At 44.8% G+C, this 24,682-nt stretch overlaps 1 protein-coding gene across 2 annotated transcripts in view; it reads left to right on the top strand.

The window, feature by feature from the left end:
- The window catches only part of LOC146194312 (proline dehydrogenase 1, mitochondrial-like), an 85,709-nt gene that overhangs the window by 20,657 nt on the left and 40,370 nt on the right, over positions 1-24,682 (top strand). For both annotated transcript variants that reach the window (XM_084597346.1, XM_084597345.1), the window contains exon 2: positions 20,076-20,128. In XM_084597346.1, coding sequence (XP_084453472.1) covers positions 20,076-20,128 — 53 coding nt within the window. The remainder of the gene's footprint in view (positions 1-20,075; positions 20,129-24,682) is intronic.

The raw sequence follows: 24,682 nt of genomic DNA, 5'->3' as shown, positions 1-24,682 counted from the left end.
TGACCTCGCAGGAGCTTTGTTTTGGTAAACTTTGTACTTGTTTCGTGGTGCCTCATGTATCCTCAAGTTGTCGAAGGCAAGTAGATGGGCCATCAAGCCCAAAATGACGTAAGGAAGCATAGATGGTGTCACGAATATTGGTGCTGTGTTTATAGAGCTGAGTGGTCCAAGATGTATCCAGACACAAGGCTGCTCGCACTCACAGTCGTGATCTGGCTGGACATCCAGTACATCCAGTACAGCTTGCTGCTAGATTGCTGCAGCATGAGAAATGCTTGAAATGGCAACTGACTTGCCAGTGGCATGGCAATCTGTGTGTAGTAGCGAATAAGTTCTATCGTCTCAGCTTCCAGCTGGTATTCAGTGCAGATGTCGGCGTTGGGGAGCTTCGCGGTGGTGTGTTCAAGTTCAGCTGGCAGCATCCAGCCTTCTGTTATCAGGTGATTTTCGAGGACTTTCTTGCTAGCTGAGGCCAAGGCACGTAATGTCTTTTGTTGGTCGTTCCAGCGTGTGGTTCCAACACTCCTGCTTGGCCACAGAAGCAAAGAACCACATGGCGTAAAGGTAGATGTTAACTACTGCAAGTGACCTGGCTGGGACATTATCTTGGTGCTGGGCATGGCCCAAAGGAAGAAGGAACTGGAACTTCTCGAAGAGGGTGCCACGGAAGTCAAGAAGCAGTAGCGGAGGTAGTCAAAGCTAGTGCGTGTGCCAGACTCCCCTATCACCATGGAAAAGCGTTGAAGCATCTCGGAGGGCCTGACTATCAGCTGGGACATGTGAAAATCTCTTCGATCATGCAGGAAAGTGGCAAAGTACTCATCCCACTTCAAGAAAGAGTGGTATTCGTCCCAGGTATTCTGAAGAGGTATGGCCACTGTCTGCTGTTTGTGAGCCTGCATGACTCCAGCGAAGGATTTCTCCAGCTTGCGTTCGAGGTCATGCATGTTCTGAGCATGCTTGCACACGTCCGTGTTGGGCTTTAGGAGTCCCAGAGCTCAAGCCGCAGCTCTTCTGTAGTCTTCACAGGAGGGCTGCTCCCACGACAAGTATCTTTTCAGCAGCATAGCTGCCGGCATAAACTGCAGTCGTGGCTTGTTGGGCACCGAAGCACTTCTGACAAAGGGGAAGACCCGCAGTTCACTATCCAGGGAACCCAGTAGGATAGTCGGGTTCCCCTCATGGCTGGTCTGCAGCAGGGATGTCGTGCATGACATCCGGCAAATTCTGTCACTCATTCTTTCCTTTGTACTCTATGATGCAGTCCATGCACAGATTCGACACTTGGTGGAAAAAGCATTCCTTAGTCTTGTCGTCAAGCTACGGCATAGAGGTATGATTGAAGTAGTAGTGCTGTGGGCTGGCCACCGGGGCTGCCATGGCGAGGTGGTGGTAAGACCGCATGCTGAACGGATACTTGCTTCCACTCCATTTGTGGCCACATGCATGGCCATACAGGTCTCTGCAGGGATCCACAGGGTGCTGCTCACGATTTTCTAGGTGCAGTGCCAACTAGTGGCACTCCGGGTGACTACATAGAGGAGCCTCTGTGGCCGTCTCATTGACTCTGCCAGAATGTGGTCCAAACGTCCTTGAAATGGGACAGGTACTGAAGAAGACCTTCGGAAGTGCTCTGGCTGTTTATCTGCTTGAGTCTGTAGGGTGCCCTGCAGCGCGGGTCAGTGGCCGGGTTGCGGACATTGTTTAGGTTTTCAAGTTCCCAAAAGAAGCGGAACCATTTGTCGTTCTTTGTTCCGTTCATTCTGAACACGCAAACCATCGTCCTGATGCCAATCTCTTCATTCTCACGCATGTTGTGACACCTTGAAACGTCCATCCCACTTGGACTCCAAAGCAATGAGTGATGCTGTCATGTTGCATCTACGGACCTGCCTCGTCAAGACAGTCCACATCTGGTTCGACTCAGTTAGGACGCTGACCCCACTGCAGTTGGCAACTTCATGGCAGAGCATTTCATCTGCAATATGCTGGCCATGCTGCTTAAGTGACGCCTCAAAAGAAGAGTCTGTGGCTGTCACCTCGATGTCCTTGCATCGAGTAATCACTTGGCAGCAGCGAAGGCAGCGGAAACAAGTCGCTATAAGCTCGCTCTGTGGTGTTACAGGTTAGGAACTTTCCATTTGTAATTGCCACTCTTAGGCAAGTAATTCTCATTGCTGCCTCTGTCGCTGCCATATCAGTGTGTGCTTGTATAAACTTTTAAATTGTTTTGTGAGTGCTAAACAATGCATGACCCAACTGAAGAACTGAGAAAGGAAATCCGCGATATGGGGGGGGGGATGGGAAGCTAACATGGAACGTGAATTTTGGAAGGAAATTGGAGAGTTTCTGAAAAGTCTGGATTTCTTTAATGCGGATCTTGAGGAAGCAAAGAAGCAGCAAAGTGAGCTGGAAAAAAAGAACAAGGTCTAAGGGAAGCCAATAAACAGTTGGCTGCTGAGTGTGAGCATCTGAAAAAGCAAGGTGTCCAGCTCGAGCAAAGGATTGCAGCCGCTAAACAGTACTCCGGCCGGTGTAACTTAGAGATTAAAGGAATGCCTAAGTTAGAGAGTGAAAGCCTCCTGAAATTCCTCGAACAGGCTGGGGAACTTCTGAATGGGCCCATTGCGGAAGCCAACATAGAAATATGTCATTGCATTCCCATGAAAAAAGGAAACGAGCCACCAAACATAGTGGTTCAATTTAAGAGCCGCTCTAATCGCAACGAGGTACTCCAGAACGCAGAAAAAGAATATGCATATCAGTAAAAGACTGGTCTCGCACTCATGAAGCCTGTTTGCCTCACCTTTGACGCTGAAGAAAAACACTCGCTGTAGCTTTCAAGAGGAGTGCGAATCCGGTCTTGGGTCTGTCTTGGGGTAGAGCTGCGTTGATGTCGAACATGGGCTGCTGTGCTCGGTTGGGTGCACCATCTTCAAGTTGGCTGTGGAGGGCGAAGATATCTCGAGTGTCCGCTAGCTCATCTAGGAAAGCGATCATCGTGCCCTTGTTCAGGTGCCTGTATTCTTCAGTGAAGTTCACCACCAGCACTTGAGCTTATCCATGACGAAAATGGGCGATGCCTCTTGCGATTCCCAGCCCACACTCTAAGAGCAACTGAGCGTTTCCTTTGGCGGTTTTGATATCGCGTTGCCCACGCAGGCGATGACGCTTGTTCGGGGCGGCACGGTCAAGTCTCCGTCGAGGACATTTAGAGAAACGCGTTGCGTCGAAATTGTCGTAGTAGGTATGGCTTTGTTCGCCGACAACTTGATGAGCTTTGATCGGAAGTCAATGATCACTCTATGATCATCTAGGAAGTCCATGCCTGAAATCACGTCGCGCAAGCACTGCTGTAGGACGAAGCTGGTAGGGTAGGTACATCCTTTTAATGTAACCCTTGCAGGGCATCGCCCTATGGCGTAATAAGGCTACTGCCAGTGGTACAGATTAGTGGGCCATCACAAGTGGTCGTCACCTTGAGCTGGGTGGCAAACGCTCCACTGATGACAGAATAGTCAGCTCCGGTGACCACTAAGGCGGTAACTGTGCGACCGCCAACAGCAACTTTAAGGTCAACCGTTCGCGACCCCGTATTTCATGTTGTGGCTTCGGTGTTCGATCTCTGCTTCGTCTTGTGCTGAGGTTGTGGCCGGGGCACACCATCGTCACTTCGCTGGGCAGCGTGTTAGCTTGGAGTCTGGTCGCGCCGTCTTGGATGTTGGCGTTGTGCGTAGCGGCGGTGGCACTTCGAAGCATGGGCGTGTCGAGGTCATCTTCACAAGTAATGTGGCCGTCATAGCGGCGGCGGCGTTACTCGGCGGCGGCGGCGGAGGATCTTCATTAGTTCGCTATATTACAATCTCACCTCCAAAAGTTGCTATGTTTAGTTTTCCCTACAGGGGCTTGGGGACCTTTCTCGCACACTGTCATCATTGCTGCGTCCTGGCGACAAAAAGCTGGCCTTGTACGGCGATGGGGACCTGAACCGACGGCTTGATGGCGCAAACTCACCACTATGCAGGTAGTTCTCGATTTCTTGCAACCGTTCACCGGGGCGGGGTCGTGGGGCGTCGAATGCTAATGCGCTGAGGCCGATTCATCGGTGCGGGCTGTGTCGTAGAATGTGGCCGGCCTCACCGCAGTGGAAGCATAATGGCCTGTTGTTCTCAGTCCTCCAGGCGTCGCACTTTCTGCGGCTTGGGGGTCGTTGGTAGGCTTGGCGGGCGGGGGCCAAGGAGCGGCTTCCAGGAACAGGTCAGTAGTGGCGAGGGCTTGGAAAGTCATGTCGGGGCGCAGGACGATGTAATGCAGCAGCGCTATCGTTTTTTGTGCTGGAGCCGTTGGAGCTGTAGCTTGAAGAACACCCAGCGCCTGCTGGACTTCTTCACGGACAACGTAAACAAGCGTCGCCACCTGGGATTGTTGGAATGATGGCAGCAACCGGCGAAGTTCCTCTCGGACAATCTCACGGATGAGGTCTCGAAAGCTTCTTCTGCTCGTAGATGCACTGCTGTAGGGGCTTGCGCTGACCGGTTGGAGTGATCGTCTTATTGATGGTCGACGCTTCACTTTCAAATTCGTCCACAGTTTTTGGTGGATTCCGAACAAGCCCTGCAAAAAGTGACTCTTTAACGCCTTGCATTAAAAATTTCGCTCTCACCCTCGGTCAAGTCGGCGCGACGATACAGGCGCTTCATATTCTCAATGTAAAACAGGACAGGCTCATTTGGGAGTTGAAGTCTTGATTGAAGGATGGCCTTGGCTCTTTCCTTCCGAACGACACTTGCAAAGGCAGCCAAAAACTCTTTCTTGAAAATCTTCCAATCCTTCTAAGCTGCCTCGTGATTTTTGAACCATATACGGGCAGATCCTTCAAGAGCAAAACAGACTTGCCTTACCATCGCTTCATCGTTCCTGCTGTTGAATTCTGCCACATGGTCGAAAAGGTCCATCCAGTCTTCCGCATCTTCAGTGGGTAGTCCTTGGAAGATGGGGGCTCCCGAGGCTGCACGAAGACAACCGGTGCTGTTGACTGTATCATTTTCAAAGCTTATGCTTTCCGGGGTCGAACCAGGTCAGGCAGCAGACCGTGTTCGGGTTGGAGCCCTTGAAGTCGGCAGCTGGCTCGGTGACCTGTTGGCTGGTTTCCCAGGGTGACAGGAATAAGGCTGGGGCCTCTGCTTAAAGGGTCAAGGGCAGCACCTCCACCAGATGCCACGTGGTGGTGACAAGTTCGATGACACAAATGAAGAGTTTGTGAGTGCACTGAAGAAACTCTTTATTGGGCTGACTTGCGTCCGCAAAACAACTAAGCGATTTGGCAGTGGCGATAGCAACAAACGTGCTCGGCAGTCGTCGACCAAAGGAATGCCCATTTCACTTGTCAGCACTGAATTTAAAGGCGGCTAGGAAAGATCTAGATAAAGCCGCAAATGGTACTAACATAGCCTGGAACATTATAGAGACACATGCGAGTGGCTGAAATCTTCGAGATAAGTCCTGACACATCTTTCGCGACAAAGAAAACGATAAAGCTTACCTCACGACAACGAGCATGAACAAACACAGAATACAGAATTGATAAGCACGCTAGAATCACAATGATAAAGCCGCATGCCAGCAGCTGTCGAATAAGAACAAATAAAGATTTAAATAGTTCGCGGCAATATATATTTAGAGCCTATGGATGAATTTGAAGTGCGAAATATCTATACAGTTTTAAAGAGCAGCAAGTCACGAGACACTGGCAACATTCAAATTGAGCCGGTAAAATATGTTTGATGCCTTTGCCCTGCTGCTTACTCACATTCAAAATCTTGTTATCAACGGGTTGATTCCCTAAGCTAATGCAAGTTTTCAAAGTTATAATTTTATTTAAAAGAGGTGATAGAAGTGATTTACGCAACTACAGGCCAATTTATATTTTGGCTATATCTTCTTAAGGTCTGGAAAAAATTATTTATAAAAGACTGTCAAGCTAGCTTCTGTCAGAAATTTCAACTCGTGAGCCCGTCGCAGCATGGCTTTCTTTATGGCATGTCTACGGAAACAGCATTGCTGACTTCATTCTCAAAACCTTTGAACTAAAGCAGTTGGTACATCGGAATTTTGACCGCCTCAATCACCAAACTCTCTTTAAAAAGCTGGAACTGTATGGAATTCGCCTTCACCTTCTTCAGTGTTATCTGCAGTACCGCATTCAGTGCATTAGCACTGAAAATGCTACGTTCTCCTTTGTAGAGACCTGTTCCCCAGGGGATCATTCTATGGCTTTTCATTTTGTACATTAATGACATTACTTTTATTTGCAATAACCCATGTTCTACGCCAATGAAACTAGTTCATTCTTTCGAGGCAGTCACATCCAATCTCTGGTGCATACTGTTAATGGTACTCTGATGGTATTAAATAAATGGAGGGAATATAACTAGGGGTTGGAGTTGTCAGTTTTTATTTTCTTAGAATTCGGCTGACTTTTTTCAGTGTTTATTTGCAAGCATATCTTCCGTTTTTTTTCTCGGTTATTATTATTTTCCGCTGAAGAAATGTCTTTTTTTTTTCGGTAAGTAAAGAGGCATCCATGTACAGTGAGCAAAGATACACGTAAAAAAGGTACAACAAAATATACACGAGGTTCATGTAAGAGCAAATAGGTGATGCAAAAAAGAAACAAAGGTTTCACTTGCGAAAGGCTCACAAATTATCAATAAATATTTATACATTCTTGGCTAGTGCATGCTTGTGTCTGAGAAGTGTCACGGGGCAAGAAACTGGAGGACTTTGGTCTTCACAATTTCCTGGAAGCGCTTGCGCTGCAAATGCTCCGGTCTGTCATTCGCCCCTCGAAGTTGCCTTGCTGCCTCCTCGGAGGCTTGACATGTTTGAGGGTCGGGAAGGACGGCCTGCCATTCTTTCCCCATTCGTGAGGCCATGAACAATGCCTCAAAACCCTCAACTGCTGTACTTAAACCAATGATTCCACTGTCTCACATCATGCTTGTGGATTGAACACTGTTGTAATTTTCTCCCGCCATCTAGAGTTCGCGGTGTGCATGAAAACGTACTGTCCTTTTTCGGTTTAAACCGAACCTTTCAAAATGCTTTTGGCATACCTTTATTGGTGTTTTTCGGTTTAAACCGAAAAGTCCAACCCTTAAATATAACTCACTACTCATAAATACCACAAAAACTAAAGCCGTCCTTTTTCATCCACGACAGCGTGTGGCGCCAGCAGATATGAACTGCATCCTGGCAATTGCCGAATAGAAGTTGTCGATACAGTAAAAACTCTTGGTGTTTTCTTTAACGCTAATATGCCAAGGGATGCTCACTATGAGTATGTTGAAACACAACTCTTCAAAAGTGGCAGAATACTTGCCCGATTTTGCTGTTTTCTTCCCGTTTCCATAAAGCTTATTATTTACAACACACTCTTTTGTATCTTAATTCCCGTTTTTTGGTGTGGGGGAACTCTACACAAAAAAATGTTAGTAGAATATTTCTTATGCAAAAAAGGGTGATTCATTGTATTGCCAATGTGAATTTTTATGCCCTTACGAACTATTCGAATGTTTCAGTATCGCCGCGGTACATAACTTTTGTGACTACTGTTTAAGTGTTAGGTATAGATAAGTCTTTATAAAAATTGGTATACATTTTTGCAGCTAGTAAATATAGAGGCAAATGTTCCCACTTATTCACTTCAACAGCAAGGTTGCCACATTCGAAGTTCTAGAACTCAACTTGGTTGCCAGGTGTTGTGTTATACCTTGCTGCGACTTCTAAATACCTATTTACGAGGAACATTCAGGTAGAAAAATGTAGTGTTCGTCTCATGAAATCAATGTTCCAGTCATAACTCATTAAATCTGAATTGGCAAGAGGGGGATCTTATCAAATAATAATAATAATAATAATAATAATAATAATAATAATAATAATAATAATAATAATAATAATAATAATAATAATAATAATAATAATAGTTGGTTTGCAGGAAGGGAAAGGCGCAGCATTTGTCACACACTTGTTTCTGTGGACACCTGAACCACGCTGTAAGGGAAGGGAGGAAGGGGGAGTGAAAGTGGATAGAGAGATGGAGGAGCCGTAGTGGAGGGCTATGGAGTAATTTCGACCACCTGGGGATCTTTAACGTACACTGACATCGCACAGCACACGGACGCCTCTTCGTTTTGCCTCCATCGAAACGCAGCTGCCGCGGTCGGGATTGAACCCGGGTACTCCGGCACAGTAGTAAGGCGTCTTACCACTGCACCATCGCAGCGAGGCCGTGATCTTATCATGTGCATGTATTTGTATCTTCTTGCTCTTGTTACTGACCCATAATTAGCAGTGCATAAATTGTTGTATTCGCTGTATGACCATATACAGGAAGGCTCGGGTATCATTCAAGCGAAAATAGCTCGCTTTTTGCCTGAGCCTGCCCATATGTCTATGGTGTAAATAAAATGAAATGAAATAGTGCCATGCAAAGTGATCTCGGCATCTGAGAACTGGCTTTTCAAGTGCAGTAATGCATTGTTTCTTGGCCGCTTGGTCAGATGCATTCACAAAGGTATTAAGGGCAATTGTTATGGATGCCACGGACTTTTCTTGCAGCTGCCTTGTCAACAATTCTGTAATAAACGTGTGCTGACTGCTTCCATCGAAGATGCCTTGAACATAGCAGCAGGTGGTGGCACCCACTGCCCAGGCACTGAACGTTTGCAGCAGAATACCGAGGACGATACAGTTGCTTTGGTGGTCATTATATCTTCTTTTCAGCAGGTTATCTGCATCGCGTCCACATTGCACATGCTTGTAGCATGTCAACTCTCGCAGTTGGAGCATGTAATTCTGCAACAGCAGTCTCGCGCATGGTGCCCTTTGGTAGTACAACGAAAGCATCGCATGCTTTGTGACAGGAGCTTCTTGTCCAGAAGCAGCAGGTCAGCACAGTAGGACATTGAAGCCAAATGGTCGCTTGATTGGCAAAGCACACAGGCCTCGGCGATCACTGAGAATTGACCAAGAACTGATGACGTTTGTCATTGTGCAGACGCTGTCTTGTATTGGTTAGCATGGTACTATTGCATCCGGGTCTCTGACTGTATTGCCAGGTCACCATGAGCTTTGTAGTTGATCTGCTCCAAGCTCTTGACTTCAATCTCCAGAAACGCCAGCAAACGACTTAGCTCCTATTCAGTCGCGGCGGTATCGTGGACCTCAGCTGCCGCACCAGTTGCAAGTGAACGGTGGTACTGGATGACGAGAACATGCGGGAGTGTTCTTGGGAGGATGTCACAAAGCATCGCAGAAAACGATGTCCTGATTATGCCCAAGAACTCCAACCCTCTGATGTTAGTCATTACTTGCTCGTATAGCTTTCATAGAGCCGTGGTACCGGTTGGCGAACATATGGGGGCGTGCTTTATCACTGAACCGTTTCTTCCGCATAGAAATGGCATCCAAGTAGCACGCTTTGATTGTCGGAAGGCCCGCGATGGCTGAGGCTGCATCGCCTCTCAAGAAAAATCACAAATAGTGAAATTTCTCTGTCACAACAAGGTCATCGTTGTGGTGAATAATGTGGTCTAACTGCTCCCAAGACAGTCCAGCAGCTCAGGTTCCTAGAAAATGGTGAGGTTTGGCAGCTTGGATCTGGGTCTCTTGGAAGCTATGACTCGAGAAGCAGCGTCGGATGGCGCTGGACATCAAACTACTGCGACGACTCAGAAGCTTGGTCATCATGTGTGTCTCGCTGTCTTTGTACTCGATGACCGTAGCGTATTCTGCTTCGAAGCATGCGTCATCGCGGATGTGCTCTTTGAGCTCGTCATTATTGGCCTTAAGTCGCTCGCAGAGGCACGTCAATTGGCTAAGCGTCGTCATATCGGATGACAGAAGAACACTTGCCTCATTGATAAGACGGGTGATCTCAGCCCGTCGAGCTGTCTGCTTATATTTCAGCCTTTCCAGGGAGAAGCAGCACTCAAAGGTCCTCATAAGGTCCAGGCAAGAGAATCTGGGGATTTGGCACCAAAAATGTTAAATATGGGCCACAAGCACGCGCCCAAACACTGAGGTCTGGGACGATGTCTATAAAGAGGGCTTTTAATGCGTGCACTGAGCTCAAGATGGAGAGCTTTCACCCTCCCTCACGAGCTCCCGCTTTCTTCCTGGTCATCTTCTTCCTGCTAAGGTAATCGCTTATAGAATCAGGACAACCTTAGACTCCAATCAAGCAAAGGATCAAGCAGGGTTTCGGAAACTACTCTACTATAGATCATATCCATATCATCAATCAGGTGATAGAAAAATGCTCGGAATATAACCAGCCCTTATACATAGCATTCATTGATTACAAAAAAGCATTTGACTCAGTTGAAACCTCGACGGTGATGCAGGCATTGCGAAATCAGGGGGTAGACGAGCCGTACGTGAAAGTGCTGGAAGATATATATAGTGGCTGCACAGCAACCATAGTTCTGCATAAAGAAAGTAACAAAATTCCCATAAAGAAAGGTGTTAGGCAAGGAGACACAATCTCTCCAGTACTATTCACAGCTTGTTTAGAGGAAGTATTCAGAGACTTGGAATGGGAGCAGTTAGGGATAAGGGTAGATGGAGAATACCTCAGTAATCTGCGATTTGCTGATGACATTGCCTTGCTAAGCAACTCGGGGGATGAACTGCAAATAATGATTGATGACCTAGACAGGAAAAGTAGAAAGGTAGGCTTGAAAATCAATATGCAGAAGACTAAGGTAATGTTTTATGGAGCTTATCATAGGAGGTTGCGGCCAATTGCTGCACCAGGGTGGCCAACTCCTGTTCTGGTGAGGGAGTGCGTTGCCGGAGGTGTTCACCGGCATCAGGTCGCACCCCAAACCTGTGGATTTTTTTTTTCATCCGGTGGAGAATTCCGCTGGACAGGCCGCCATTGGAAACTGACCCTGGCAACGTTTAATGCTAGAACCCTAGCTAGTGAAGCTAGCTTAGCAGTGCTGTTAGAGGAACTAGAGGGCATGAAATGGGATGTCATAGGGCTTAGTGAGGTTAGGAGGCCGAATGAGGCATATACTGTACTGAAGGATGGGCATGTACTGTGTTATCGAGGCTTACCAGAGAGGCGACAACTAAGAGTAGGTTTCCTTGTCAATAAGTATATAGCGGGTAATATAGACGAATTCTATAGTATTAATAGGAGGGTTGCAGGCATCGTAATTAGGCTTAATAAGCGGTATAAACTGAAGGTTGTACAGGCCTATGCACCTACATGTAGTTATGATGACCAGGCAGTTGAAAGCTTCTATGAAGATGTAGAATCGGCAATGCGAAAAGTAAAGACGCAGTATACTGTACTAATGGGCGATTTCAATGCCAAGGTAGGGAAAAAACAGGCAGGAGACAAGGCAGTGGGTGACTATGGCATTGGTTCTAGGAATAACAGGGGGGAGTTACTAGTTGAGTTTGCAGAGCGCAATAACTTACGAATCATGAATACCTTCTTCAGCAAACGGAAGAACCAGAAATGGACATCGAAAAGTCCTAACGGAAAGACTAAAAATGAAATCGACTTCATAATGTGTTCAACCCCCACCATTATGCAAGATGTAGAGGTAATCGGGAAAGTGTGATGCAGTGACCACAGGATGGTGAGGTCCCGAATTAGCCTAAATCTGAAGAAGGAACGCAACAGATTAGTAAGAAAGAAACCCATCAACGAATTAGCAGTGAGGGGGAGGGCAGAAGAGTTCAGGATCTCGCTACAGAATAGGCTTTTAGCTCTAACTGAGGATGGCGACATTACCCTAGAGGCAAGGAACAATAATTTCAGAGATATCATTACTGAGTGCGCGGTAGAAGTAGGCGGTAGGATAATTAGAGAGGATACCGGCAAGCTGTCTAAGGAGACGAAAGATTTGATTAAGAAACGCCAGAGTATGAAAGCTTCCAATCCAACAGACCAGATCCAATTGGCCGAGATATCGAAGCTAATCAATAAGCGCAAGGTGGCCGATATAAATAAGTATAACATGGGAAAAATTGACCATGCTGTAAAGAACGGGGGAAACCTTAAAGCGGTAAAGAAGAAATTGGGCATAGGCAAAAACCAGATGTATGCGATAAGGGACAAGGCGGGCAACGTCATCACTAATATGGAAAAGATAGTCAAAGTAGCCGAGGAGTTCTATACAGATCTCTACAGTAGCCAAAGTAGTCAGGACCGTAATGAGATTGGCGGTAGGGAAAAACAGTCAGACGTTCCACCAGTGACGAAGGACGAGGTCAAGAAAGCACTAGAAACTATGAAAAGGGGGCAATCAGCTGGAGAGGATCAGATAACTACAGTAATGCCGAAAGTTGGGCGAGTTGGTTAACATTCATGATGGAAAATAGCGCGAAAGTACACGAAGGACGGAAGGAAGTAAGACACGGACAAGCGCTAAACTCAGACAAGCGCTAAAATCAGATAACTACAGATTTGCTGAAGCACGGGGGGGATATCATGCTAGAAAAACTGGCCACCCTGTATACGCAGTGCCTGGTGTCATCGACGGTACCGGAACCATGGAAGAATGCAAACATTATCCTCATTCACAAGAAAGGGGACTCTAAGGACCTTAAACATTACAGACCAATCAGCTTACTGTCTGTCACGTATAAGGTATTTACTATGGTAATCGCTAATAGATTCAGGACAACCTTAGACTCCAATCAAGCAAAGGATCAAGCAGGGTTTCGGAAACTACTCTACTATAGATCATATCCATATCATCAATCAGGTGATAGAAAAATGCTCGGAATATAACCAGCCCTTATACATAGCATTCATTGATTACAAAAAAGCATTTGACTCAGTTGAAACCTCGACGGTGATGCAGGCATTGCGAAATCAGGGGGTAGACGAGCCGTACGTGAAAGTGCTGGAAGATATATATAGTGGCTGCACAGCAACCATAGTTCTGCATAAAGAAAGTAACAAAATTCCCATAAAGAAAGGTGTTAGGCAAGGAGACACAATCTCTCCAGTACTATTCACAGCTTGTTTAGAGGAAGTATTCAGAGACTTGGAATGGGAGCAGTTAGGGATAAGGGTAGATGGAGAATGGAGAACTACCTCAGTAATCTGCGATTTGCTGATGACATTGCCTTGCTAAGCAACTCGAGGGATGAACTGCAAATAATGATTGATGACCTAGACAGGAAAAGTAGAAAGGTAGGCTTGAAAATCAATATGCAGAAGACTAAGGTAATGTTCAACAGCCTCGGGAAGGAACGGCAGTTTACATTAGGTAGCGAAATACTGGAAGTAGTAGGCGAATATGTCTACTTAGGACAGGTAGTAACCACAGATCCGGACCACGAAAAGGAAATAACAAGAAGAATACGATTGGGATGGAGCGCATTTGGCAAGCACTCGCAGATTATGACTAGCAGCTTACCGGTATCGCTCAAGAGGAAAGTATACAACAGTTGCATCTTGTCTGTACTCACCTATGGGGCTGAAACGTGGAGGCTAACCAAGAGAGTGCTACTTAAGTTGAGGACAACCCAGAGGGAACGAAAAATGGTAGGGGTAACATTAAGAGATAGAAAGCGTGCAGAGTGGGTCAGAGAAATAACTCAAGTTACCGACATTCTAGTAAAAATTAAGAAGAAGAAATGGACATGGGCAGGACATGTAGTGCGAAGAGAGGATAACCGATGGTCGCTGAGGGTAACAAACTGGATTCCAAGGGAAGGAAAGCGTAGCAGGGGGCGGCAGAAAGTTAGGTGGGCGGATGAGATTAAGAAGTTCGCAGGGGTCAAGTGGATGCAGCTAGCACAGAACCGGGTTAAGTGGAGAAATATGGGAGAGGCCTTCGCCCTGCAGTGGGTATAATCAGGCTGATGATGATGATGATGAAGGTAATGTTCAACAGCCTCGGGAAGGAACAGCAGTTTACATTAGGTAGCGAAGTACTGGAAGTAGTAGGTGAATATGTCTACTTAGGACAGGTAGTAACAGCAGATCCGGACCATGAAAAGGAAATAACAAGAAGAATAAGATTGGGATGGAGCGCATTTGGCAAGCACTCGCAGATTATGACTAGCAGCTTACCGGTATCGCTCAAGAGGAAAGTATACAACAGTTGCATCTTGCCTGTACTCACCTATGGGGCTGAAACGTGGAGGCTAACGAAGAGAGTTCTACTTAAGTTGAGGACAACCCAGAGGGCTATGGAAAGAAAAATGGTAGGGGTAACATTAAGAGATAGAAAGCGTGCAGAGTGGGTCAGAGAAATAACTTGCTACCGACATTCTAGTGGAAATTAAGAAGAAATGGACATGGGCAGGACATGTAGTGCGAAGAGAGGATAGCCGATGGTTGCTAAGAGTAACAAACTGGATTCCAAGGGAAGGAAAGGGTAGCAGGGGGCGGCAGAAAGTTAGGTGGGCGGATGAGAGTAAGAAGTTCGCAGGGGTCGAGTGGATGCAGCTAGCACAGAACCGGGTTAAGTGGAGAAATATGGGAGAGGCCTTCGCCCTGCAGTGGGTATAATCAGGCTGATGATGATGATGATCTTCTTTCTCCTCGCTGGTGTGGTAAGAAGAGCGGTGCTAAGGATTTAACATTACCTGCATTTTTTTTTGCAGCTAAGTAAACAAAATGTGCAACCAGTGAACTAGTGTATCTCGCACAAAAAGTTATAAACAAATTTTTCCAGGCTGTTTCTGTGAAACCACATTGACCGCAGTTGAAGATGTTTTTTTTTTATTTGGGGGGACGGGGAAGATGCCTTTCCTGGCTCATTTCTGTTGCCACAGGCATGCGGCCTTAGAATTTCTCTTGTGAAGATTTTGATGAATAATTGAAGAAGAGGAACTCCCACAAAGACACGTATTTTGCTTGCACTCTTTGAAGGACTGCATAGAGCAGTGAGCTGGGCTAGTTGGCTGGTGTTCATCGTACGAATAGAACAACTGTGCTAAAAACACACATCGACAACAAGTAATTTAAAAACGGGACTTGCGCACACTTACAACTGAATTTACTAGTTGAAAGATGACATATATAATAAACAGAAACCGCGTGCTCAAGGCTATCAATTCGTCTCCATCATATCCTCGTGTCCAGAAACTGCACCTCACAATCAAGCACAATAGAAGGATCGCTAAAAACACAGGTGTCTTTTTCTTAAAAACATGTGCCTCGTACACCTCTCATGTACGATGGTCCTTAGGCCTGTACAAAATCTGTCTTGTTTAGAAGTGGAAGGCACTTCTTTATCTTCTTTTCACGGGCCGTGCAGTGTTTGGTGAAATGGGAATACTCATTGGAAGAGATTGATAAAATGCTCTTTTAACCGAATGTTAACATACCTTCCCATCTGACCAACATAAAAACACCCGCAGGAAACAAGAAATTTATGACCACACCGTACACACGGGGAATATAATGTGACATATGGTTTACATGGCATATAAAGGGTTTATGGCTTTTAATGTGAAAGCATTACTTCACAGATTTCACAGATTTCTGTCTGCAGACCGCGTCTGCAAAATGGTTTGCAGCAGTTGTAATTGAGAAGTTTAATTTGTGGTGTGAATCGATAGAGGGTGGCATAATGTTGTGTCTGAAAAAATTAGGCCAATAAGTGAATTAGGTAATTAATTAGAGGCAAAAAATGTAAAAAGGCAAAAATGGTCTCACTAGCCAATGGCTTGGCGCCACATTTGAATGTATCAAATACTAAGATAGTTAATTCAGTCAATTAGGGTAACGTCAAGGATGTGACGCCACACAACCGGAAGTAGAGCCAAAAGGCATAGGAAGGGATTGGCGCGCAATTTGAAGGTACCAAAGACTAAAATGGTAAACATAAGTGATATAATGTGACGTCACTCGACCAGAAGTAGAGCCGAAAAAAAAGCATAGGAAGGGATTGGCGTGTAATTTGAAAGTACCAAAGACTAAAATGGGCAAACAAGAAGTGAATTAATGTGATGTAGAGGATGTGACGTCCTGGAACTAGAGCTAAAAAAGGGCATAGGAAGGGATTGGCATGCAATTTGAAAGTACCAAACACTAAAATGTGTAAACAAGATGTGAATGAAGCAGCTAGAAGCAACCAATAACTGCATTCGTGCTTTCGCATTACTCCAATGCAGATTCTACAGTGCTCTTTAATTTTGTACCATTGACTGTTCTCTGGACACGGGCACACAAACGAGCCTTTTTTAAGAGGGACAAAAACACCACATCCATCCTGTACCATTTCGCAAAGTTCTTCAAATTATGTGCTACCTTATACTGGTAAGGGATAACAGATTTTTTTTTCTTTCCTTTCAGCCTCCTAAGAGGCAGTCTCACCAGATTTAACCTTCTTAGTCACTTTTTCGTCATTTATGTTATGTTCCCTGTGTGTGCAGTGAGAACTATGAATTTCCTTTTTCCTGCTTTCCTTTCAGCCTCCTAAGAGGCAGTCTCACCAGATTTAACCTTCTTAGTCACTTTTTCGTCATTTATGTTATGTTCCCTGTGTGTGCAGTGAGAACTATGAATTTCCTTTTTCCTGCAGGTTTCTTATGTCATTCAGACAAAAAGATGTATAGCTAAACTTCTATGTAACAGACCTCCATGTAGCGAATTCCTTGATATTACGAAGTTTTTCAATTCCCCAACGCCGCCCCCATTGAAGAGCATGTATTTCAATACTCCATGTAACGAACATGTTGCAGCGGTCGACCTTGATATAACGAACTTGTGGCAACCACTGTCTCTTAGCTAGCACTGAATTACTGAAAATTTGGCAGAAGCCCGCAAGTTTCAGGATGGTAAAACACGAACTGACGCGAGAAGAATGTATAGCAACAAGCAACTGCAGCAGTCTCCGCTGCTTTCGCTTTTGGAATATGGCACTGGTAGTTCATGCCAACGTTCTTAGGCTCTTATCTAAGAGCGTTGGTTCATGCTCAGAAGGAGCAAAAAATAACAGAACAAAGGAAAAAAGAGGGTGAGCAGTGTGCGTCTATCGCTGCCACGTAGTTGGGCTCCTGGTGTGCGCTGGCTTGTTTCCTAGGGCAACAGTGGTGGGCGAGCGGGAACATGCTTGAAGGTGCAGGCACCTCCTCACTCGGTGATGACACAAACAAAGTGCGCGCTCTCCCCCAGACTGATTCCTTCACTACCCCTTTTCCCTACTCTTTCGTAGACGCATTGCGCGAGCAGTGGCGTAGAGGCTGCCGCCCCAGTCTCGCTGCATGCTCTTAGCGCGATCGTGAAACTTCTCACCACTTCTATAACTTCGAATATTCTGATTTACTGTAAACGTTTTCAAGGTGATTTCTCTTACAATGAATTCTTAATCTGGTTTTCGCTGTGCACGATCCTTGGGTGACTTCACACTAAAACTGCATGTAACGAAAACCTGGATGTAACGAAATATCGCCGACATTTTACAAGTTCGTTATAACCAGGTTTAATTGTGTTAAGGGGAAAACTTTTAATGGCTCATACTAACAGCCATGACTGTTCATCCGGCCACGAGAAGTGTCACACTTCGCGAGATTCCGTGATATACCGCAAGGTTGGGATGTCATCACCTGGTGATCTCATCGGCCAGTCTACCGTGAGGAATAAATAAATCATGTCTCCTCGGGGAATCGAACCTCCATCCCTTGATCCTCAGCCCAGCGCTTTAACCAACTGTGTCACGCCCGGGGACTGTGAAGCGCACATCATAATTCGCCTTGTCTACCGTGAAGATGATAGTAATGATGACAATGATGCTGCAATTAGTGATAATAACAATGATGACATTAGCAATGATAATGATGGTGCATTTAGTTGATAATGATAATGAGAGCAAACGTGATTCACCGTGTGCACCAGCAATGCTCAGGCTTTCACATTTGTGCAGTGTAGATTCCACAGTGCTGTCGGATTTTTTAACATTCGGTTAAAGGAGCATTTTAACAATCTGTCTTCCGATGAGTATTCCTTTGTTGCCTAACACTTAAGGGCCTGGGAAAAGGAGACAAAGAAGTGCCTTCTGCTTCTAGATAAGAGAGAGACTTTGTATGGGCATAAGGACCATCGTACACAAGAGACGTATGTTATTGAGGAAAAGACAAGTGTGTGTTAGTAATCCCTCGATTATGCTTGATGATTGTGAGATGCGGTTTCTGGATGCAAGGCTATGGCGGAATCGAATTGATACCCTTGAGCTGTGTTTTTTTGTTCATTGTATATCTGTCATGTTCATACAGAAAATTCAGTTGTGAGTTTGTGCACATCCTGTCTTTCATTTTCTGTTGCCGGTGTGTTTTTTAGCACAGTTGCCCTATTCATACGATGATCAGCCAATAGGCAGGCCGACGGCGCGCAGAAACAAAATGTGATACTCTGTTTCCTGCGTCATGACCTTCATCAGCCTGACTATACCCACTGCAGGGCGAAGGCCTCTCCCATATTCCTCCAATTAACCCAGTTCTGTGCTAGCTGCATCCACTTGACCCCTGCAAACTTTTTAACCTCATTTGCCCACCTAACTTTCTGCCATCCCCTGCTATGCTCTCCTTCCCTTGGAATCCAGTTTGTTACCCTAAGCGACCATCGGTTATCCTCTCTGTTTTGGTGCTGCCTCATAACCTTTAATCGTTCTGCCTCTCTGACGGCGCCCACTCTACTTCTCTTAAAACTCCCACTGTACTAGGTCATGTGGTGCAGTGACGTGATTAGTGCACACAGTTGTAGTGACTCCTCTCGCTGACTTGACTAGCAGGTGCGTGCCAATTTGGCAGCTAAATGGCGGGACATAATTCGGAATGCTACTCGCATCACAATCTTGGTACGAAAGAGATGACATCTGGTGCCGCATGGAGTTTCATTGGTGATTCCTTAAGAGTCAATGGCATGCCAGAGGTGATAAAGGGGAAGAACTGTTCAACCGGAGTATCTGTTGTCCCGCCACTTTGGTGGCTCCACAACGGCTGCCGTCACAGTTACTATGCCAGCTGTAACGCAAGCGAGCCAAGATGGGATTTTTGGTGCCATTGCTTCTGGTGACACATTCTGTGTTGCATGAGACATAAAAGGCCAGTTCACCTTAAAAATACCCTCAGCTGTAACAGTTGGACTTGAATTGCATGCTTCTGCATAATGAATTTTGTTTGTTTGTTGTTGAAAACAGCAGAACAGGCATCTGTGGCACTGGCCATAGCTAGCAGTGGCACGGATACAATATTATCGGATTCCAGATTAGCCCTTCGTAGCCTTGCGGGGTGCAGAAATTTGACTGTGACACAGCAGATACTAAAAGTCACCAGGCAACCTTGCAAAGAAATCAAGGCAACGGAGATGCCATTAGTATTCGTGATATAAAGTTGAAACAAACCATAGCCACTTACTTACCCCACTATTTATTCTTTTGTTACTGTTATTGCTATGACAGACTTCAGGGGTAAAAGAGGTACCTGATATAGTGACAGCTGTCACTCTGTAGTTGATGAATCTATAGACATGATAAGCTGTATACTTGTGTAGCCAATAATCCTGCATCCATCTACCATTTCTCTGGTAACCTGCAGTATCAAATAGCACATTATGTGCCCTTTATCTCTGAGCATGTGTGATCTGTCTTCCCAATATGGTGGACCATTATGAGATTCCACTACAAACAGCTCAGCTGAGCTCGCCTTTGGCGTAAATTTCTTCTTCAGTTAATTTTAACATTATATAAGCATTTAGACCACAGATTGAATATTAAATAATGTGTAGGATTTCACCTATGACATGCGAAATTGCCGTGGCGCACACAACTGTAGAATATTATTCTTGGTAGTACCAGGATAACGTCCACATTTGTTAATTGCTACAGCATCAGATGGGCAAAATTATTAAACCAACAGTCCCTGATAATAATTTTAAGTGAAGCGTATGTAACAATTTTCATTTTTCCTAATTTAGGTTGTCATTGAGTGCTGAAAGTCAGTGGTGTAATTAATTTTCAGGTAGATAATAGCAGCAAGAGGTTAGGTGGTGTGCTGTGCAGATGGGTGATGTAGCACTTGTGCTTGTGCAGGTCATGCAGTTCCCAGGCAGCGCAGGCCAGCAAAGACGAGAGCCAGCCATCAGGTAAGGCTCACCCCTCAGGGGTGCAAGTGCTGCTCCATTCTGCTCCAGACTGCTTTTTCTGCTCCATCCTGCTTCAAAACACAGTATTGCTCCATAACTGCTCTAAACTAGCTGCCTAAGTGTTTTGGCATCAAATTTAGCGGAAGGCTGGTATTTGCGACACAATGAGCCATTGAATTGTCTACAAATAATGTGATCCCATCCAATTATAGCCAGCCATATAGTATTGTACTATGCTGTAATCATGAGAATTGCACAGCTGGCTGGTGGCACATTTTATGATGGAAAAATACAGCGCAGAGACTGCCCAGACTGCTACGGCACGCTTTAGTTGCGCATCCTTGATTTGGGAGCTGCCATAGTTGAAATGATGACTGCACTGGCGGCAGAACTGTAGGAACCGGACGGGTGGCGCCGCCTCTCGGCGCTCCGCTCGTTGCTGAAATGCACTGGCACCAGTCAGCGCATTGGAGTGCGCAGTCTGTCACTGGTTTGTGTGAGATTCTCTTGGTACTCCCAATTTTTAGGCGACGTTGTGCGTGAATATGTCTGGTAAAACCAAGTCTGGGCAAATGTGTCAGGTTGTTGGCAGCACTGGCAGCTATGCAAACTTGTCGTACTCTTCTAAGCGAATTCATTTCTACTGGTTTCCACACAAACATGAGGGTCGGGTGACTGGGACGCTTATTACCAAACCATATCCCGTAGGAGCACTCGAGCAGACGACGCTCTGGCGCGTGGATGGATGGATGGATGGAATATAGGAGCGTCCCCTTTGAATCGGGGTGGTAGCAGTAGCTATCATGCTCATTTTTCTTCCTATATCTTAATTATTGATTTAGAATGGTTAACTAAACCACCATTCTATTTATTAAATTTTGTTCCTGCATTACTAACATTATGTCACTTCTCTGCTTTTAAGCCACCAATCTTCCAGTCGTTTTTTGCTAGTTTCCACCGCCGGTTTATTCACCCGGCCACTGTTATCTCTAAACCCCAGAGCTTCAGGAACAGTGATTGCGCCTGCACCAACTTCCGGATAGATACTATTACATTCGAGTATAATATGGTCAATTGTTTCACTGGAGTTTCCACATACAGCACATGCGTCATCTCCATTGTTAAATTTCTTTTTGTAGCTGCGTGTTCTAAGGCACCCTGATCTAGCTTCAAAAAGTAGGGCACTGCCTCTTGAGTTATCAAAGAAATCTTCCTCCCTGATCTGCATTTTCCACTTACGGTATAATTCCACACTCTGTTTCTTTTCTATCGAATTTATCCAATTTTTACCTTCTGTGTTTTTCACCTGTTGCTTAATGCTCTTTATTTCTCCGTCCTTGTTACTAGCATACTTACTAGTTAGTTTCCTAGTTCTTTTCCTCCATTGTGAGTCAACGCTTTTTAGGTACAGGTATTTAAATACTTTAGCTGCCCATCTGTTACTGACCTATTTCCTCAGGCGTTCCTCATATAATATTTTACTCTGAGCTTCCCGTACTTCGAAAGATGCCCAGCCCATATCTCGCTGTACCGCCTCATTTATAGTTTTGCCGTGGGCACCTAGTGCAAATCGTCCAACGGATCTCTGATTTATTTCTAATGTTGACTGTACCTCTGATTTTAGGCACAAAACCGCATTTCTGAAAGTAAGTCCGGGCACCATAATTCCTTTTCAAATACCCCTCAAAACCTCATACCTATTGTATCCCCACAATGCCTTATGCTTCATTATCCCGGCATTCCTTCGCCCTTTGGCCTTAAGTGATTGCTCATGCTTTCCAACGTATGCCAATCCTTCGTTTACCCATACCCCCAGATATTTATATTCTGCTACTCTAGGTATTTCAAGGCCTTGTATTTTAAGACCCTGATCAGTTGAGCCGTTGAAAGTCATCAGACCCGACTTAACGGCGCTGAAACTGAAGCCTAGAGCATCCCCTTCGTCTCCGCAATACATAACTAGAGTTTGCAATTCTTCCAGACTCTCAGCTAGCAGCTCAATATCGTCTGCATACATCAAACCGGGGAGGCGCTGCTCCACCGCCTTTCCACCTAATCTATATGACAGGTTAAAACCTAGGTTACTGTCTTGTATCCTCCGTTCCAGGTTTATCATATAAAGCATGAACAGCACCGGTGATAGAGGACAGCCTTGTCTTAATCCTTTGCATACTTTGACATCCTCCGTACTTCTTATCCCTTCCCACGTAATTTCTACTTTGTTATCCCGGTATATTTCCTGTAGGAACTCTATTATCTCATAACCGATACCTTCTTCTTTTAATATGTTCCACAGGAGTTCCCTGCTTACGTTGTCGTACGCCCCGTTTATGTCCAGGAAGGCCAAATACAAAGGTCTATTTTCCACTCTAGATATTTCGATGCATTGGGTAAGCACGAACAGGCTATCATCTAAGCGCCTACCATTTCTAAAGCCGTTCTGAAGTTCTCCGAGTATCTTGTTACTTTCTACCCATGCTTGCACCTTTAATTTCACCGCCTGTATGGCTAACCTGTACATTACAGATGTTATGGTAATCGGTCTGTAGGATTTTATGTGCATCCTGTCTCCTTTCCCTTTATAAATCAAATTCATTTTACTCTGCCTCCAGCTGTCCGGAATTTGCTTATTCGTTATGACTGTTTCCAGAGCTTTAAACAAGGTTTCCTTACTTTTTGGACCGAGTTCATTAATCAGCTTGATCGGAATTCCATCTATTCCTGTAGATGTGTTTTTAGGAATATTTTTTTCGGCCTTTTTCCAGTTTAGATTGGTCAGTTCTAAGCTGCTTTGTATTCTGCTACCTTGTGTTGCTTCCTGATTTGCGGAGATTACCCTATCGTCACTCTTAAATTACTCGGCTATAACTGATGTAATGTAGTTCACTGCGTTATCTCCCTTTAAACAATTTCCAGCGTTATCTTGAATCTGATCCTGCTTTCTTTGATTCTTCTTCCCTAGCCAGCTTATATGGTTCCAGAATTTTCTTGCTCTGCCTCTAGAGGCATCGTGTATATCAGCATTTTAGGAAACGTAGCGCAAAGAAGACAAGGACAAAAAAGAAGGAAACACACACGAGCGCTTACTCACAACTGATTTTTTATTAGAAAAGCTAACAGAATATATAGGATACAAAAAATTATCAAAAACATCTAATAAAGTGGTGAAATTGACAAAAATTGACAAAAATGTGGAGAAAGGCAAGTCTGCAAAGATACACACGTGAAAAAACTACTTGACCACTGATTCTAGGTATGTAATCTCTACTTTTGTTAAGTTAATAGAAGCTTCGCTGACACACTTATCCCCTCCTTTCATGATATGGTATGCCTCTATAATATCTCGTGTATGTTGATTGCGCGATGTGCCAAGAATGATAGTTTTATCGAAAATGGGGCGGCATTTACACTTCGTGCAATGTTTAGGCAAATTATCTTGTGATGTAGGGGTTAAAGAATTTCTATGTTCGAAGAGCCGGATATTCAAACAACGGCCAGTCTGCCCTATGTAGTATTTTTTACAAGAAAGAGGAATTTTGTAGATTACCTGCGTTCTGCACTGTACAAACCTAGATTTATGGTTGACATAGCAGCGATGCTCACTTTTGACGCGTCTGCCTTTCTTCTTACCAAGGCACACACACCTGACAATTTCGTGGGGGCTGACATTACTGTGCCTACATCATAGCGATTGGCGACATTCCGCAAGCCATGTGAAAAACGGTGCACGTACGGCAGAACCACTGGTTTCCTTCTATTGCTGCAACACTTAGACTTTTTTGTGTCCTTTCCCTTAACCCAACTACTGATTAAAGGAAGCGGATAACCAGAATTGCTCAATCTATTGACTTGATCGAGAAAACATTTACAAATTTTATACTCGCAAGATTTAATTAAAGCAGAGCGCAAACAAGACGAGACAATTGCGTTTTTCACCACTTTGGAATGTCCGGAGCGAAGATGTAGTAAAGGCTTAGATGATCTAGGGTGATAACCCCAACACACATGCTTATTCCCAAAATGAAGAGATAAGTCAAGAAATTGTAGAACATCATCAATGGGCAACTCAAAAGTAAAGTTCGAACCATGAGCACTTTCTTTGAAAACCTTTAAGATATTAACAACAGAAAGATTGAACCGATTGGAAGGGAGGACTAAATAATCATCAACGTAACGAAAAATACTCAATGAAAGGCCATCTAGATTCTTTTGAATAGCTTTGTCTATTTGGCTAAGAAAAATGTCTGAAAGAACTGGCGCTACACGCGAACCGATGCAAACGCCAGATTTTTGTAAGTGTAAAGAACCCTTCCACCCAACAAAAGTTGACTTAAGGTAAAAAGAAACTAATTCTAAAAAAGATTCTACAGGAATGCCACAATGATTTATGAACCGTGCTTCATCATTAAAGTCAGAAATGCACGCCCTCACACTTTTCATAAGGGCGTTGTGGGGGATGTCATAATAAAGATTTTCTACGTCTATGCTGAAAGCCCGCAGCCCCTCCGTGTCGGAAATCTGTAGATGCTGGACAATTTTTTCTGAATTGGGAAT

This window comes from Amblyomma maculatum, chromosome 3 (genome assembly GCF_055883805.1).
Source record: "Amblyomma maculatum isolate TAMU_Amacu chromosome 3, ASM5588380v1, whole genome shotgun sequence".
NCBI lineage: Eukaryota > Metazoa > Arthropoda > Arachnida > Ixodida > Ixodidae > Amblyomma > Amblyomma maculatum.
This window is presented reverse-complemented; position numbering and strand designations above follow the sequence as displayed.